The sequence below is a fragment of the Vulpes vulpes genome, chromosome 3 (assembly GCF_048418805.1).
Source record: "Vulpes vulpes isolate BD-2025 chromosome 3, VulVul3, whole genome shotgun sequence".
NCBI classification, from domain to species: Eukaryota; Metazoa; Chordata; class Mammalia; order Carnivora; family Canidae; genus Vulpes; species Vulpes vulpes.
Genome location: NC_132782.1, coordinates 89,642,095 through 89,657,338, shown reverse-complemented (window position 1 = coordinate 89,657,338; position 15,244 = coordinate 89,642,095). Strand labels below are relative to the sequence as shown.

At 53.8% G+C, this 15,244-nt stretch overlaps 1 protein-coding gene across 3 annotated transcripts in view; it reads right to left on the bottom strand.

The window, feature by feature from the left end:
* MAD1L1 (mitotic arrest deficient 1 like 1) overlaps nt 1–15,244 on the bottom strand; it is a 345,798-nt gene that overhangs the window by 325,359 nt on the left and 5,195 nt on the right. For all 3 annotated transcript variants that reach the window (XM_072753315.1, XM_072753316.1, XM_026011310.2), the window contains exons 3-9: nt 14,837–14,977; nt 12,347–12,526; nt 9,711–9,835; nt 8,782–8,863; nt 7,719–7,849; nt 7,474–7,588; nt 5,394–5,455 (exon numbers count right to left, since the gene is read on the bottom strand). In XM_072753315.1, the coding sequence (XP_072609416.1) occupies nt 5,394–5,455; nt 7,474–7,588; nt 7,719–7,849; nt 8,782–8,863; nt 9,711–9,835; nt 12,347–12,526; nt 14,837–14,977 (836 nt within the window). The remainder of the gene's footprint in view (nt 1–5,393; nt 5,456–7,473; nt 7,589–7,718; nt 7,850–8,781; nt 8,864–9,710; nt 9,836–12,346; nt 12,527–14,836; nt 14,978–15,244) is intronic.

Genomic DNA, 15,244 nt, shown 5'->3' with positions numbered 1-15,244 from the left:
CCATGAATCCGCACCCCCGAGGGAGGACATGCCCATTGTCTCCACATTTCAGCTGACAGGAATCAGGCCGCTGGGAATACTTAGAGATAGGTCTTTGTAAAGTCACATTTTCATTTCTCTTGGGTAAGAACCCAGGATGCAACTGTTGGGTCCCATCATGAACACACGGGAAGCTGCCCTACCCCCAGCCCTGCAGCCAACACACGCAGCTCCCACTGCCATGACACCTGGTGCAGACGGCGTCCAGTCCCAGCTGCAGCATCTCAGCATGACCTTCCCCTACACCCTGAAGGATACTGATGCCGAGTGCCACCACATCCCTATTCCCATCTGAGGACCCTCTTCTGTAAAGTCTTCTGTTCAACGTCTTCTGCTCAGGTTTTAAATTCCGGTCGTCATCTTATTCACTTAGAAGAATTCTTTAAAAATCCTGGATACGAATCTTCCATTGGGCCTATGTATGCGTTGCAAATATTTTCTCCTAGCCCAGGGTTTGCCTCTTCTTTGTCTCAATTGTGTCTTTTCAAGAGCAAAGGTATTTTTTCATTTTGGGAAACTCTAAGTTACCGATTGATTTTTTTCATCTTTGGTTCATGCTTTTGTGTACTAAGCTTCCAGAAGTCTTGGTTTTCACCCCAGGCAGGTGCATGCCCCCACTGGTTCAATGCTGGGACAGTAAAAGACGAGAATCTGCACCGGACCGTACAGACATCCCACTGCATCAGCACCAGTAGTGGAAGATGGACTCTCTCCCACTGAATTATCTTGTCACCCTCAATGGAAACCAACAGACTCTATACACTCTTGGATTATTCCTGACTTTCTAGCCTTTTCCGTTGATGTACAAGTCTATCCTTGTGCCAACTACCATACTGCCTTGATGATACAGTTTATAGTGCATCTTGAAATCAAGCACTATAATCCCCAGGTTTTTTTTCAAGAACATGTCTATAGAAATTTTAGAATCAGTCTATTGGTTTCTACCAAAAAAGCCTGCTGGGACTTTGCCTAAGATCGCACTAGATATATGGAGCAATTTTAGCAAACTGGCCCTTCAACAACACAAACTCCGCTAATCCACAAGCACAGTATCGCTCTCAGAAAGAACTTAAACTCTACAGCAAACAGATTTTTGTTTAATTTATCTCCAAGTATTTCAAGTTGATGATGCTCCTCTCAGTGGCATGTAATTCCAATTGTTGGCTGCCAGTGCACAGAAATTCAGTCCACCTTTGTGTGTTGTCCTTGTAACTGTGAGCCTGTTAGACTTCCCAATTCCAATGGTTCTTTACAGGTTCCTTGAGATTTCCTATGTGGATGATTGGTTGTCTCCAACCAGAGGCAGCTTTACTTCATCCCATCCAGCTGCATGCCTTTCTTCCTCTTTCCCACCTCTGCCCTGGCCCACACAGACACAGAGCGGGGAGAGGGCACATAAGCTGCACGATAGGCAGGTGCTGCCTGGGAGACCCCTTCCACTCCTACTTTGCTCAGAGATTTTAAACATGCATGGGTGTAGAGCTTTCACAAATGCTTCTGCATCTATTGAGATGATCACATGTTTTCCCCTATAATCTATTAAAACAGTGAGTCACACTAATCAGTACTCTGAAAGGAAGTGTTATGCTGATGCAGGGGCTCCCTTCTGCTACATCTTCCCTACTGCCTGTTTGTCCTTCTCCAATGCCCCAGACGTCTTATCCAGGCAGACACAGACACAGAGAGTGTCTCCTGGTGTCCACTTTCAGCACCTTCAAATCCTGCCCCACCAGGCCCCACTCCCAGGACAAGGCTCTCTGCACACAGGCACTTTCTGTGCTACTGCTGAATCCCTCCCTTGGCTTTCAAAGCCCTGGGATGAGGACATGCAAGCATCACACCCACCCACCCTCCTCCCCACTGCTGCATCCCCCGGGTGCACAGCGCCCCACCCAACACAGCACAGCACTCCTTCCCACCCAGTCCCTAGGCCCACCTGCCTCCAACCCACATGACTCACATGCTGGAGACAGGTGTCCAGCAACATCCGGGTGGACAAGCCTGCCTAGCAGGTGAGGACACGGGCAGGGGCTTCCGTACTGGTTTATACTGCTTGACTCGCCCTGGCCAACTCACCTACCCAACTTTCCAGATACCTCTGGGCTCTTCTGGGCATGAGATATCTCAAACTGGGAGAAGGGTGACAACAGTCATGCCACATGAACTCCAGGGGGTTTTGATTTTTCTAGGTGTTAGACCTGATCTCTATTCCCAAACTCTGCAAGGCTACAGGGCCCTCTGAGAATCTGCAAAAAGTCACAGTCCTGCACAAAGAAGACAGCCTATGCAGAGAACTTCTGGTCTAAAACACTAGAAGCTCATAAACATCAAGCACTTAAGGATCATCAAGAGGCTGGTCAAGAACAGCATAGATGTGAGATAGTCAACAGGGTCTGGCCAGCCACCCACAGGTGCACAGAACTATAAGGACACGGACCCCACACAGCCCTGCCCCTCTGGGCCCTGGCCATAGCATGTGAGTCCCAGCAGAGTGGCAGAGGACCAGGAAGAGCTGCAGGGAGCAGGTCTGGGACCACAAATCCAAAAAGACCCAGAGGCTCTCCAGGTGCAGGGATCAGGATCATGGGGGAGGGGGTGCCACCTAGTGGCGGCAGCCCTCAAAGCCCAGGAGACATGAGACAAGGGTCAGGGCTGGGGGTCAGGACACATGCCAAGTGAGTGCCTTCTGTCCCAAAGTGACAACAATGCCTTGGCTTAAAGGCCAATATACTCAAGTCCACCAGGTCAAAAGGCCCTCTCTGCCCCTCCAGCTCCTACTTCCAGGGCAAGTGCTGGACTCCAACCCATCTCCCAGAGCTGGCCGACTATGCTTTGAGGGAACAGGCCCCTGAACTAGCAGACACCCCACACAAATATGTTTTCACAGGGAGAAACCAAAGTCCTTCCACAAAAAGAGATGGAAGATAAGGCACAAGATCCCCCCACCCCAACACATTAGAACCAAGCAGGGGCCACACACAAACCTAACCATACCTAGCCACAGCTGGTTCAGCTCACTCTGAGCCAGTCCTCTGGTCCCCAGCTGCATTGAACATACCAAAGGTGATGAAGGGCATTCATCCTAGACCCACTCTAGGCAGATCCCCCTCCAGCCACCCAGACAGCAGTCTCAGAACTCCTGACCAGTGCTTACCCTTCCCTCCCACATCCCTCTTGCAGGGACCCCAACTTATCCCTGTGCCCTATTTCTCTCTGTCCATTTCCCACCCCATATTCAATTTCACGAAATGTGGACTCTGACAAGTCACCCTCCCTGCTCAGAAATCCCTAACTGCCCAAAACCTGGCAAAAAAGGGAGAACCAAACTCCTCCTCAGGGAATTCAGGGTCATGTAAGACTCAAGTCCAGTGCCCGGACAGGCTGACCCACTGGGCCTGGGGAGTCTGCATTATACCTAACTCTCCCCACGGCTCTGAAAATGGGCAACACACAAGTCTGTGATCCAGCAACTGTTACACGACACACATACTCACTTCAGTGGGGCAGAGTCATCAGGGGTGAAGCCTTCCCATGTACCCCACTGGGATAGGGAGGGTAAAGAAGAGGAGCTGGGGTTTCCAAGGTGTCTCCAGAAAGGACCAGGGACAGGGTGACCACAAAGCACATGGAAGAAAATCTCCCCTACAGGAGCCCCTCACCGAGGGGTACCAGGAGACAAGGACACAAGGATGCTCCACCTGCTTCCCTAGAAGCTTCTAGCTGCTCAGAAGGGACACAAGCACCACTCCGCACTGTGTGAGGCAACCTCTGCAGCGTATGACTGTGTTAATCTCCACACAAATAGTGAGGCACGCACTGCATTCCCAGCAATGAGAAAACTGGCCCAGACCCAGGCACAGACTTGAGGAGGGGCACACTTGCCAGCAGCCAGCAGAGACACCAGCGACAGTCTACTACCCAACCACAGACCCATGCCCTTCTCTCCTGCCTGACCCCAAGCTGCTGGTGGGCACTAGCAGCCCTCAATCGACAGCCCTCCCACCACCCCTTCCTCTCCCTCACCAGGGCCTGGCCACCACGTGAACATACAGCACACACAAGTAGCTAAGTAGGCAGATGCCCCACCCCAACTGGCAGCTGGCCCATACAGCTCTCTGCTCCTCGCACACCAGCCTATACTCAAGAAGGTCCCTGGTTTGGAAGGGAGACCAAAGGGCTGGAGTAGCCGCTGCACTTTCAATCCAGCTCAGAGATGGCCACCAGCTGTGCAGCAGCCCTGGGGTTGACTGATGTTGAGTGCTCTGTGGCACATGCTGGGCATTCAGACACGCCGGCAGCCGGTCTGACTGAGCACGAGTGGGCCTCTGATCTCCAGCACAAGAAAGAAGTCACGAAGGTTTCTCTTCCGACGAGCCTCCTTGGGAGCAGGAGGGAGGCTTTCCAGTGAGTTAATAAGCCCAGAGAGCAGGAGGAAGCACAAACCATTCAGGCCCTGCTGGGCCAGCCCTACACGAGTTTGGGTCCCGCAGGTGCGGTTCAAGAGCAAACAGTAGCCTCGTCTGTCCTGTGACTCAGCCAGGCAAAGAGACGATGAGGGGGCATTTTCAAGGGATGGACAGTGGAGTCAATAATGCTGATCAGAACTGCTGCAGCTTCCAGAACCAGCAGTTGGGCGGTGTAATTACAGGGCAGCTCTTTAAGGAAGGTTCTCAATCTTGGCCCAGTTTCCAAGAGCAGCAGGAAAGACAACCAAGGAGCTACAGTCTCAAAGTCACACATGCAGACAACACAAAAAGCTCTTAGACACTGAATTTCAAAGACTAATCCAGAATGATGGATCTCATAGCACCCCTCACCCAGACTGGAACAACCAGATGATGACAAAGCTGTGGGGCAGTCAGCCTACAGTGGGGCCCAGAGTCCTGGGGACCAAGGGACAGGCAGCAGCGGTCCTCCAAAGGACAGGCAGCAGAAGGTGTGGGGCTGGGGGCAGGGAGCAGTGGACAGAGGCCTGCCCTGCCCATCCTATCCCTCAGAGAACTGAGGCTGCTGTCGGTTCCTGACAGCCACTTTCTCCCTGAAAGTTTCCTTTTCTCCCTGAAAACCCAGCTCATCTCCACTGTCTGTATTTGCCTAGGGCTGCCCCAAAGGCATTGACTCCCTCAGTATACAAAAAGAAGTCCTTTCCCAAAGCCCCAGGACGCAGGGCAGGCAAATCCCTGCCAGCACGCTGCCAGCTGACCTTAAATGAAGGACTTGTTAAGACTTCGGCAGGGACAGTCACTTAGGTCCCTTCACTCCCGCGGTCAAAGTGCCTCCTCTGACCTGAGAGGCAGCAGTAGGAGCTTCCCCCCACCCCCGGCCACCCCAAGGCACTGGCACCCTCTGCCTACCTGATGCTCAAGCCCGTGCTCTGCTCCAGTTGCTCCCAGCTCTGCAGCTTTGCCAACAGCCTCTGCAAAGACAAGGAGGTGAACACTAAGAGCACCGCAACCGCAGCATCTCCCTTCCAAGGCCTCTACGACCACTGGCTGCCCTCTGCACACCACCACCTCCATTCCCATACCAGAGAGGCTCACACAAAGGTGAAGCGATGAGGAGGATGTTAAGTCTCCCTGATCCCTCAGAAAAGCCTGCTCTTATCTCTGAGCTAAACACCAAAATGCTCCAAGTCTGCTCCGGAGCAGATAGCTTACTCCCACTATAAACATGTTCACTGCCTCATTTCTTCCTGGTCCCACGGAGTCAGGTAAGACTCTCAACAGTTAAAACATCGCGAAGTGGAGACAGAGTGGCAAACAGCCTCACGCATGGTCCCATTAAAACAGCCTCTGCCCCAGGGCAGACCTTGGTATTGAAACCATAAGAACCCCCTGCCTCTCTCACATTCCAGGAGCTCCAAAGGATGTCAGGCCCCAGGTAGAGCCCTACAGCCCAACTGACCCCAGCTGCTGTGGCCGACTAGGGCCCAGGGCCCCACAGGTACAAAAGGAAAAGGTGGGGACATCCCCCACCTGGCAGGTGAGGACATCCCTCCCCTGGCACTATGTACGGAGCTGCCTGACCTTGCATTTAACATGCTCTCCCACGCTGACCCACATCCCATGTTAGAGTCCCCACCAACCTTCTAGAATGTAAGCAATGTGAGGGCAAGGATCATGTGCCTCTGTTTGGCCTTCCCTTACCTCCACCCAGGCCAAGCACCATGCTGGCATACCTGCATTCACTCAGTTACTCAAGTGGCCCCATCATGTGCCAGGGCCAGGCTCATTAGCAACTGTCATTACAGCCAATGCTTAGTGACCATCTACCAAGTGCCAGGCACTGTTGAAGGACTTGACATAAATTCGTTGAGCCCTCACCATCCTGCAAGGCACACACCGTTATACAGCCAGACAGAGAGGTTAAATAACTTGCCCTGGGTCACAAAGCCAGCAAGCAACCATGGCAGGATTTCACACGAGGCAGTGTGACTCTGGAGGCAGAATCCTAACCAATTTCAGAACTGTACAGAGGAAAAGCTGCTCAGTCTGGAGCTGTGTCCTTGGGGTAAGTTCAGATGTAAGCCAGTATCCTAGATACTGGATACAGTATCCTAGGTCCCCACCCCATGAGGCCACAAGCCACCAGCATGGCCAAGTGCGGGGCAGCTAGCAGCACACTCCCACCACCTAGGAAACAACAGAGGGCCACATGGCTTATAGGTAAGGCAGCAGGACAACCCAGGAGGCAGCACAGAAGGACGGCAAGACCCAGGCCCAAAGGCCAGGAAGCTAAGTGCTGGTATAACCCGCGTGCACTGAGCAAGACAGAGCTTCTGCACCCTCTTGTGTGCCCCAGGGAGAAGTGGGATGCTTTCAGCACAACGTACTACGGCCAGCTCTACAACATCAGCCCACATAATGCCACTGTGAGTCCCAACAACAGACACAAGCAGAGGAAACAGAGCCCAGACATCTGCTCACGTCTGCGGGAGGGAAAAAGGTTTGTGTCAGGTGTCCGACACCGCCTCCTCTCTGACTCACTATCTGTATCAGTTTCCCCGTTTTCCGCCACCCGGCGGAAACAATACAACACACACTCTTACAGCTCCTCCTGGAGGCTCTTGGGAAGAACCCAGTTCCAGCCCTCTCCAGCTTCTAGAGGCCCTCACTCCCTAGCTGGCAACCCTCCTTCGTCTCCCACACCCCAGCAACAGGGGGTTGGGTCCTCCCCAACATGACATCTCTTTGACTCTCCCCACGTCCCCCACCCCATGAGAGGATTCATGACCACTGGCCCACTGAGCTCACCCAGCAGAGTCTCCCAGCCACAGGCCAGCTCATGAACACCTACACAGGAGGCCAGGCAGTTCTGAGACCACCATTCAGCCCACCACACCAGCCCAGTCCTTCCACATTTCAGGAGGGCAATTGGAATATCAAACACCCAGGGTCCCACCCCCAGGGAACAGCCCACTGCCCCGGGCCCCACCTCCTTCTCCAGCTCCAAGACGACCAGACTCTCCTGCATCTTCTCCTGGCGCCCCAGCCGCCGCCGCAGCCCCTCCAGCTCCTCCCTGAGCAGCCCATTGGTCTCTCGCATCTCCCTGGTGGGGCCAGAAACAAAGTCCCTCAAACAGCCAAGTGCCCCAGACCTAGGAACACAGCCTAGTGCCACCCCGCACCCGCCAGCCCTGTCTCTGGCCCATCAGCCCACCCTGCCCTGCGCCAACTCACCGCAGGTAGGCGCTCTCCTCCCGCAGCTGCTTCAGCTCCCTCTCCATCTTGGGCAGCCGCATCAGCTCAGATTTCATATTCTTAACGACTGAAGCATCCTGTTCCTGCAGGGACAGCTTCTGCTCCAAATCCTAAGTGAGGCCGGGGACAGAGAAGACAAAGTCAACCACTGTGGTCAAGCCCCCCGCTCCAAAACACCTGCCCTGGCTGCACCAGGTGTGCTTCTGTCCCACACCCTCATGTTCACTTCCAAGGGGACCCTGATGTGGCACTACAGGCTGGAGTCACACCTCCATGCTGCACTGCCCTCGGGGGCAGGGCCCTAGCACATGCCTGTCCAGGGACAGGCAGCCAAGGCTCCCTGAATAAACATATCAATAAAACACACCACTCCTCCCCTGCTAGACCCACTCTTGCCACACTAGCCCCCGTTTAACAAGTGAGCCTTTCCCATGTTGACAACAGCCTTTTCTTTACGATCCGCAGTCTCCTTGAGACACAATGGGGACAGCTGGTATCCATCAGTAACAAGTCACCAAACACGGTCAATGCACGGTGCTGGGGACACCGCACGGACAAGAGCAGAAAGCAAACTCGTGATAGCTCTACATGCTCATGAGGCTGGTGAAGAGGATGAACTAGGCTTCTGGACGTGGGGGTATTGCCTGTAGGGGGACTTCGGGCTCCATAACCCTGCCTGAGTGACCTGGGGCTGCTGCAGGTCAGCAGCAGCTGACCAGCTTTGCTTCCTTGAATGGCCTCCTGGCTCCCTCCTCTGCTCTTCAAAGTGCTATTCTCCAGCTGCAGTGCTGCCCGGCTCTGGCACCTCACTCTTGCTCAGCCTCCTGGCCCATCTCCCAGAGTTTGCTTGCCTACATGGCGTAGTGTCTGCTTTTTTTCCCCAGACTCGAAGTGCAATGATGTTATCTGTGTCCCATGTTGCCCTGTCCCTGCTGCTTAACCCTGTAGCTGGCACAGAGCTGGGCCATGCTAATGTTTGATGAGTGACTGATTGGTCTTGGTCTCATGCACTGAGCCCGTGTCGGAGATGGGAGTAACTCACCCTGATCCTCTGCTCCTGGTCAGCCCTTGCTTCTTGGATGGCCTGGAGCTCCTGAACCTTCTGATTAGCCTCCTGACATTTCCTATCAAGAAAAGCACATAATATGCACAAACAGGCAGGGGTAAAGCCAGCAGCTGCCTTCACCCTAGAGGCTCTCCAGCGTGGACCCCCAGGTCCCAGGGCACTGTGGCCTCAGTCTCCTTGGGTCAAGGCAGGTGCCCAGCCCACACCACCTGCAAGGCCCTGTCTAGTCCCAGCACCCACAGCTGTTTTCCCTTTCCTCTACCGTGCACCCCTGGCACAGCCACAGGCAAGGACCCTCCCATGATTGGGCCCCCACACACTGTCAACCCCTCTCCTAGGACAACATCTGTGAAGGTAAAGGCCTAGACAACAGGGACAGAATTCCACCCTCCGACCTTTCAGAGTCCCATGCCTGCTCAGAACACAATCCCTGTCTGATCACGGCTCTGGCCCACACCCCACTCGCCCCAGGGGCGGCCCCACACAGCCTTTAAAGCCTGGCTTCTCGGGAAGCTCTTTGAGCAGGCAATCCCAGCCCCCCGGGAAGGGAAGAAATGACTGCTCCCCACTGTTGTTCTCAGAACACTTAAAACATTTATCAGCCTTGCTTCAGTGGCCCCTGTGTCTGCCACCAACTGGCTATGGACGGGGAGGACAGATCTAAAGGGCACTTGTAGGTCCTTGGGGCTCAGCACATACGGCACACATGGTCGCTGGGTGTTTAGACCACAGAGAGCACATGATGATGAGCCTGGGCTTTTCTGTTCACGGTCTTCCACACTAGTAAGAGCTGGATGCGTGGCTCAATACGGGCCCCAGTAGGCTTTGGGCTGACCGGACCTGGGGCGACTGGTGGGCAGGCCATCTGGTGAAGGGCAGGACCCCACCCCAGCACACCCACTCACTTGTGCTGCAAGGCCAGTTGCTCCTTGAGCTCCTGCTTCTCAGACTCCAGGCTCTTCACCTGCATCTCCTGGTTCATCACACTCCACTGCAGCTCCGAAACCCTCCCCTTCAGTGCATTGATGGTCTGAAAGCAGAGTGGAATAGGCCACAGCTGCTTACAGTATGTGGCCCACCCACAGAGGGGCACTCCTGACCCAGAAGTAAACAGACAAATGCCCCTGAAAGAGGCTGCCCCTCCCACATCCCTCCCATGGGCAGGGACCAAGCCATCTTCTCCTTTAGGACACACGACCTGGGAAGAAGAGATACCACCCCCCAACCCAACCCCAGGGTACTCCAACCTGCGGCCTGCCTCACATTTTCCTCAAGAGACTAGGTCATGGTGACAAGCTGCCTACCAAGAGAGGCTGAGCCCCATGACATCTGTCACTTGGGATCCTTGCTTATGCCCAGTGTGCTTGTGTGGCTCTCTCTCCATGCCTGTCCTGGTCTCTCCACCCGAATGGGCCCCCATATGCCAGCTAAAACACTCCCTGTGAACCACAGCCAGGCCCCTGTGACACAGTCAAATGGTGGACTGAAGCCATCTTCAGAATGATGCTACAGGAGCCCCCTAGAATAAAGGAGCCACGGGAATGCCATGCAGACCTAGTGCCCTCAGCCAGAAGCAGTGGGAGCAGAAAGCAGGAGCTGGGAAGGCTGGCCCGCGGCAGAGCCTCAGGACTTTCAGGGGCAAACCTGCTGCCTTTCCATCAGACTGCACCTTCACCAGGTGACTTCCTACTGACCATCTGGTGACTGCTCTCCCTCTGTGGCTTTCCCAGTCAAGCCAACAGGAAAGCCCACTCATAAACATCACTGTCAATTAACCTCCTGGAACAGTGGACAGGGACCCAGTCCAGCAAACTCCCCACAGTGAGGGACACCAGTAGTGCCAGGGCACCCCCTGCCAACAAGGAGACCTGACACACTCTCACCTGGTCCAAAAGCCCACGCCAACCCAGGACCCACATCAATGGGTAGCAATGGTAGCAATGCTGCTACCCAACATTCCCCAGGGGAGGCAGACACAGGCCATCTACAACCCATACTCCAACCATCTGCACAGTCTGCTCTATTACTAGGGTGCCTATCAACCTGGGCATCACAGAAGAATGAAAGTACTAAAACACACATAATTAGGAAGACAACCTTAAAAAAAAAAAAAAAAAAAAGGAAGACAAGTCTTCCTGATTCCAGATTCCAATTAACGCACACTGGACACCAGGCGCTGTGCAGGACACAGGGTCACATGGCTGGCTGCACACAGGACACGGACACGGCTGTGGGGAAGCTGCGCAATCAATAGCAGGACTTCCCAGCACTGAGCACATGACCCAGGCATTGTGGTGAGAGCGAGCTCAGGGGCAGTGACACCTACTGAGAGTCACAGAGAGAAGGCTTCTCCAAGGAAGTACAAAGTAACAAAAACAGAATTCAGGATCCTCCATCCCAGCTGGCCACCACCTTCCCACCCTTGGCCCCTTTCTCGTCCTCTTTGCAATGTGTGTGGCAAGTGTCTCCTACCACCTCATTCTTCACTGACCAGAGAGCATAGGCCCTGCTCTCCCCCACAGGCCCCACACCAGCCTCCCAAACGCAAGCCCCAGAACATGGCCTAAGCAAGCCAATGGCGACACAGGGACTTGTCTTGAGGCCCATCACGGTTCCTCTCCTGCCAACATCCATATCAGAAGACAGATGTAGTAACAACCTTAACATGCTCTCCAGCATTGCCAAGGCAAAAATAACCTGCAGCCTGCTTCCCAAGATCTATCAAGTAGAGAAAAGCACGCAGAGACAGAATACCAATGATCCTGTGCCCTACTCCCTCCCTGGGCAGCGCTTCATCTTTTTCCTCAAGACACCGTGATCCACACCGCCACAGCAAAGGGACAGAGAAGATCAGGAGAGTCCAGTTTCCACCAGCGTCAATGTTTGGGCTCTGTTTCTAAAATTTATACAACCTTTAACTGGTAGAGACAGTAAGGACTACAGTTCATCTATGCACTGGCTTCAAAGACATTCACAGATGCTAACAGACCCGCTAATAATAAAAGAAATACAAATCCAGGAGTATCACTTACATCTTCAGAAAGGGAAGGAAAAAAACAAAAACCCACAAGTATTTCCAGAAGATATCACCATCCATTACAGGTAAGGTCTCAGGGAAACCAGAGCCCTCAACCTCGCTGCCAGAACAACACAGCACCTGGTAGCAAAAGTCTGATGGCTGTCCCCACCGACCTCAAACCCCACTCCTATGGATGTGTCAGAATAAGGAACAGAAGCAACAAGCTACGTGCTACCTGCCACGTTTGTGTGCATGCATGTATACACTACCAGGATGCACGCAGACATTTCTTTAAATGACAAAATGCAGACCTGTCAACCATTAAAAGTCTTAATTACAAAGACTAAGAAAGTGTTTGATTTATGAAATGAGGCCACAGAGTGGAAAATGAGTATCTTTACTAGAATGACAACGATGCAAACACCATCAAGCACATTCGTGGCCAGGAGGCGCCACAGTGGGGGTGCCCCAGTGCTCCCACACCTCTCCCCCGAGAAACGCCACTCCTGGGACAGTCCTCACCTCACCAGCTGCAGCCAGGCCCTCTTCCTTCTCCCGCAACTTCTGGCCAGCAGTATCCAGGCTCTGCTTACACATCCTGTGGCGCTCCAGTTGCTCTTTCATCTTCTCCTCTGCCTCAGCCTCCCGCTCCTGCAGCTGCCGAATGCGCGTCAGGAGCTCCTGGTTGCGGTCCACCTCGCGCTGCCGGAGTGGGGAGAGTGAGTGGGAGTCAAGAGGCCCACCCCACTCCTCCCTCAGGATGGGGACCCCTCCAACACAGGCGCTGCCCATGCAGCAGGCCCTGCTCACACTGCAAGAGGCCAGGCCCCTCCAGGCACATCCTTTCCCATAAGCCTTCAAAACCACCATGAGTCTTATGCCAGGAAGGCAGCCACAGGACAGAGACTCCTCACTCTGACGTAACTGGGGGCCTCAGGAGTTAGTAGCCACTTAGGAGCTCACTCTCAGCCCCAGAAGAGTGACCTTTAACCTCCTCCCGGGAAGTGGAGCTGCAGAAGCTCCCTACAAGGCTCGCCAGCATTCCCAAGGCAAGTGCTTATACCAGGACTCTCTAGCCCAGCATCAAGGAGGAGCTGAATGAATGCAGAGAACACGGCCTGCTCAAGGGACTCACAGGGATAACAAACTGCAAGTACGGCCTCCGAACAGCCAGGGGACCCTTCCACAATGCAGGGCCCCCAGGCAGCCCACTACAGAGCGGGACATAGCATCTCTATTCAGGCTGCTGGTCCCAAGTAGACACGGGCCATCCGTGTAGGTTCCCAGATCTCAGACACCAACCAAAGTCTTACCATCTAAAAGGTTCTGAGATCCCCACCCACTGCCAAACTGGCAGTCCCTGAAAAACTGTGACAGATGTCCAAGACTCACAATTTGAAAGCCACTGGCTCAGACGGTTCTGGGTCACATTCAGCCACGTCTGTGGGTGGGAAGGGAAAGGCCGCTCGGAGGAAAGCGAAGCTCAGTGAGGGCCCAGGATTAAACTCAGCCCTGCACGCTTCAATTTCCCCAAGAAAAGACTTCCACCATCCGTGCAATGATCCCCCCCACTCACCCACCCACCCATTCCAATGTATTCTAAGCACCTATAAGGTGGCATGGCCTGTGCTGGACCTTGGAGACCTACGGCAGCCAGGCCAGGCCCTGTCCTTAACAAACTATAGCCCAGAAAAATTCCAATAGCTCCACATGCCATGCCTTCTACCCAAGAGCCAGGGCAGTAGCACCACCAATATCACAACTCCGACCATCTGATGGTCCCTGGTGCCATCCCCACATCCCTAATAAGGCACTTTCAAGAGCAGCAAGATTCCCGCGGCCTCTCCCTGTCCCTTCCCACCAATTCCTCCAGGACTGTCCCTCTAGGATGACACAGAACATTAACTAAAGTCCCACCTTAAGAAGCCCTCAGAGCAGCACCAGAACCAATGCTGAAGCCATGGGACCCACTCACAGGCCATGTTCCTGGGCTACGAGGCCCACACAGCACACCATAGCCAGAAGCCTGCATACCAGGGTTGAATACATCCAATTAGCATAACACCCTTGAAGACATCCACTATTCTTACAAGACTAAGAAAGTGTGCAAATATGCCACGTAAGGCAAGAATGGGGCCAGATATCCACCCTTGGGGAAAGCGTAGGCAGATCAGAGACTTTCTGGTCCAGTGCTTTGCCTGAGTCTTGGCAGCATTTCTGCAAATGATGAGCACTTATTGACAACCTCTGGCAAAGTGCTGTTGATAAAGCAGAAGAAGGAATTTACACCCTCAGTAAAAACCTAGTACCTTCTCTAGGTAATGGAGGGTTGCACCTTCCCAGCCTGCCCTGGCTAGGCCAGGGACAATAGGAAGTACCCCCAAGACTAATCCTTGGTCTTAGGCCCTATAACCATGTGAACAAAACTGGTTTGGCCTGGATCTAAGACCTTTACACAACCGGTGACTTTCTAAACCTGTCACTCGGGGGCACCTGGGTGGCTGAGTGGTTAAGCATCTGCCTTTGGTTCAGGACATGATCCTGGGGTCCTGGGATTGAGTCCCACATTAGGCTCCCTGCAAGGAAGCCTGCTTCTCCCTCTGCCTGTGTCTCTGCCTCTCTCTGTGTATCTCTCATGAATAAATAAATAAAATATCTAAAAGAAAATGCTGGATTTATAACCCAGTTCTTCAGAGCAGGGGGTTTGGGGTAACAGGGAAAACAGGCAGCTCAGCAGAGGAAGGCCCACCAGAACCAGCACCTCCCTAGGCAGACATGGCAGACAGTTGTCCCCTGTGCACTGCCCACCTCAAGGACATCATGCATAGTTGCTATCTGTGGCCTAAGAAGGCAGGCCCTAGCACCCCACAGGCTGAGCACCCAGGCTCCCAGCCAGGAAGCTCACCTGCCGTATGGCCTGGCAGGCTGTGTGCACAATGCCATGATGCCAGAGCCAGCTGCCTGCACCCCCCTCAGAGCTCCTAATGGCCAGAGCCACCTCCTTGCACCCACCTCATAGCGCCTGGCACTGGTGCTGGCTGCCCGCTCCAGCTCCACTCGTGCTCTCTTGTGGCTCAGTTCCATCTGTATCTTCTCTCGCTCCACCTGGACAACCTGGGACTTGGAGCGGATCCACTCTGCTCGTTCTTCCAACTGATCAGGTCACACCCAAAGGAAAGAGAACCCTCAGCAGCTGTGCCAAACAGGTGAGTGGCTTGTCTAACACTCACTCACTGAACACCAACCCCCCAACGAGGCCCGAACTCAGCCCTGGGGACAAAGGCTGGATGCTGGGCCCTTCGTTGGAAATGAGGAGAGGCAATAAACAAAAACTAAACACTAACAAGAGAAAAGTATACTTTAAGATGACAGCATGTAGGTTTGTTTGAGAAAAAGGGGCGTGTTAGCTTCCTATTGCTG